General features: G+C 33.7%; 1 protein-coding gene across 2 annotated transcripts; it reads right to left on the reverse strand.

The window, feature by feature from the left end:
• Positions 1 to 444: 444 nt before the first annotated feature.
• Positions 445 to 2,944, reverse strand: LOC107942216 (HVA22-like protein j). 2 transcript variants are annotated; one of them, XM_041076656.1, is made up of 7 exons: positions 2,530 to 2,944; positions 2,219 to 2,447; positions 1,984 to 2,082; positions 1,311 to 1,367; positions 1,162 to 1,225; positions 887 to 1,081; positions 445 to 819 (listed from the first exon to the last, which is right to left on the reverse strand). In XM_041076656.1, the coding sequence occupies exons 2-7, from the start codon at positions 2,248 to 2,250 to the stop codon at positions 685 to 687; spliced, it is 582 nt and encodes a 193-aa protein (XP_040932590.1). In that variant the 5' UTR covers positions 2,251 to 2,447; positions 2,530 to 2,944; the 3' UTR covers positions 445 to 684. The 2 variants fall into 2 exon arrangements, with proteins under 2 accessions (XP_040932590.1, XP_040932591.1); XM_041076657.1 differs by having other exon boundaries at positions 2,563 to 2,931.
• Between the last annotated feature and the right edge of the window lie 377 nt (positions 2,945 to 3,321).

Consider the following 3,321-nt stretch of genomic DNA (forward strand, 5'->3'; position numbering starts at 1 on the left):
AGAACCCTTTATTAAGAAAAAAAAGGCCCTTAAAAAGTGGAGGCTTGAAGGCCAAAATTGATGCCTATGTTGGAAGAGGTGATGCCTTTGTGAAGTCCGACAACTCCCCCACTATTTGGTTCGAGAAGGTGTTTGGAGGTAGGGGAAACGACGTAGCGTGGGGTTTTATTTTGGGAGAAAAGAAGAAGAAAACACGAGAAGAGAGAGAGGAGGAAAAGAAAGAAAATTGTTTTTGTTTAAAAAGGAAAAGGAAAATGTAAAATGTAAAATATTTTTTAACAGATATTAACAAAGAAATAGCATGTTGTTTTATACCATTAATGTCATTCAACTAATATGTTCCTTATAAGCACCAAAAAAATTAGATATCAAAATTGGAAAAAGTGATATACTTTATAAGACAACCAATAATAAACTATATATTTCATAAAACATTAGAAAAAATAAAATAGAATAATGAATAATGTAAATATATGTCAAAATCTTTGGTTGATCGGAACCTCCAATCGTTGGAATCCATTTCACCAGCCAAGAGATATACAACAGTTTTGAAACTGGGCGAACATTCTTATATAAAGTAGAACCATAGCTTATTACAAAGGAAAACAAATGAATGAATTTAATTTCAGACTTTTCTTTTTCCTGTATGCACTTTTGGGGATCTTTTCATACATATTCCGTTGGTTAATTTTGTGGTTTGGTACGACGAAGCTTTAGAAGAGCTTGGTAGAGCCCGGAATGACTTGGGGAGTCTGGAATCTCGTACCCTGAGTTGCCTGATTCTGCGGTTGAACGGTTGATTGTCTTCTTCCTCTTTTTCTGCAATTACATTGAAGAAATTATAAATTTTGGATGAAAGAAGTTAATAAATGGGGGAAAATGTTACCTGATTCCCATGTTTTAAGCTGGGTGATTGAAGCATTTCCCAGAATTTAGATTGCCCCAATTCAGTGCAATTTTGCCAGTAATACAACGCAAAGTCCCATGCTCTAGCTCTCACGTCTTGTACCTTTTTGTCTACTTCTGTTCCATGTCTTGCCATGTAAGGCCGCAACCAGGTATCGTATACATAATCGCTTCCCTAAATTTATGTCAAAACCTTTATTTCCCCTCCAAAAAAAAAGATCAAATGTGTTGCTCGTTTGTACGTTCTGCCTTTACCTTGGTTTTAGGATACCATAAATAGATTAAGAGCGTAAGCTTCAACTCCCCATACATTGGCAACCTGGGGAAAAAGTTAAAATCTAAGATTAGGATTGTAAGCAAATGAGATTGGAAGAGCATTAATAAGTCAGAGAGCATTGAATCACCATGAAATGAATATGTCCCCTATCCTCTCAAAGACTGTCAGGAAGGCCAAAAGGATCCTGCAAATTTCATGTTAATATACAAAGCTGAATAAATGAACAACTGACACAAGTTTTGGTTTCAACTTTATGCGTGCATCGTTTATGACAATAATAATGGAATAAATAGCGCCAAGTTTCCCATATCCCTATTTAACTCGATGGTGACTGATCGGTTACGTTCTAAATCTACCATCCGCTACTTCATTAATCAAACTAATGTCAGTGTAGATTACCCTTTTGAAGTAATCATTTAACACATTCTTTTTTAACGCGTTAAGGTAATTACGCAAGCCAATTAGGAATGGTTTCTCGTGACATGATGAGTTTCTAATACAAGTGTCCCTGGGCTGAGTTGGGCTTAGGTAAAGGGTTTCTAATCAAAGCTGTTGTGACACATTGTTTTGAGTCCAACTGAGGTTTGCCAAGTTCTAGCCAAGTAGCAAATTAAGTCTTATTAACTTGCTGCCGTTGAATTTGTCAAGCACTCAAAGCTTGACATGAAAAACAAAGCAGGAAAAAAAAACCAATTCCACGAGTTTGAATTGCCCAAAGGTTGTCCAGAAGCATGAGAAAAGTCAACGGCTTCAAAGGAAAATGCAAAATAATTGGCAAGGTAAAGGGTTGGATTTGATACCAATATTGACACCAAAATCTGAGTTCCTGCATCTCCACTTTGTTTTTCTCCACCGTTTTAAAGCACTCAAACGCTGGATATGCATATCCAAGAATCAACCTGAACTCACAAACATCACCGGAATATATATAGGATCAAATCAAAATAAACATTCTTTAATTATAGTTTAACAATTAAAGAACTTTGAATGCAAAACAACAAGTATCAGAAAGAAGACATCTGCAAAATGACTTACATGAGCAATCTGATTATGAATTCACCCAACATTCTTCTTTTGCTTTTTCAATTTCAATTCTAATATCTACAAGCTCCCGCGCTAATTTCCCTGAACAGTAAACCAACTATGGCAAAACCAAAAAGGAAAAGGCCAACCCAAATTTCCAAACCTGTTTCCAAGACCAATTGAATTAATGAAGTTCCCTGATGTATGATATCAAAATGGAACCTTTAAAGATTCAAGAACCCTGCAAAAAGAAACAAGAAATGAATCAAAGAAACAAAGTAAAACAGAAATATGGGAAAGATGAGTTAGTTAAGATACTTTACAATGAAATTTCAGGGGTTAAAAAAGTTAAAAACCTCCGAAACAATATAAAGGATAACTTCGATTCTGCAACAATACAAAGAAAAAGAATTGTGATGCACGAAAGAAAGAGATAAGTGAGTTGGGTTTTTGGGGATTAGAAACTTGAGATCAAAATCAAAGGAGAATAAAAGAAAATGTTTTTCCGGGAAAAGGAGAATGAAATCAAAGCAGTTATTAATAATATATATATATATAGTTTAAAAGCTTTTGTTTGATTATAGTATTGTAATTAAAATAAAGAAGAAATGAAAGCAGAGGGATTTCTTGACGGAGACGCTTTGTTTGTAATTTTACACGCATTTCAGTAGCGGAGGCATTTCTTGGGATCTTAGTTATAGTTTTCTCTTTAGGATAATTTTGCCATTCCAAGAGGATATTACGCACATCACGTTCTTCAATTTGTTAAAACAGTAATGATGCGAAATGAACAGTACCTTATCAATTATCTTATTTTATTGACTGTAAATATAACTTTATATACTACATTTATATTAGGGTTGTTTACGAGTCGTGCCTTAATAAAAATTTAGGCATGATTGATAGGTTGGTTAAGCCCAAAAAATGGATGTCAAATTTTGCTCAAGTTTGGCCCAAATAAAAATGTTAAAATCTGGATCTGGTCAGTTTGTATTAATTTTTTTTTAAAATTATAATATATCAAAAATGCTAAAAATATTAAAATAAATATTTTCTAAGAAATTGAAAATAAATTCAAAAAAGCTTTTATACTTAAATAACACTAATATGGTGCG

Source organism: Gossypium hirsutum, chromosome A09, assembly GCF_007990345.1.
Source record: "Gossypium hirsutum isolate 1008001.06 chromosome A09, Gossypium_hirsutum_v2.1, whole genome shotgun sequence".
Lineage (NCBI taxonomy): Eukaryota > Viridiplantae > Streptophyta > Magnoliopsida > Malvales > Malvaceae > Gossypium > Gossypium hirsutum.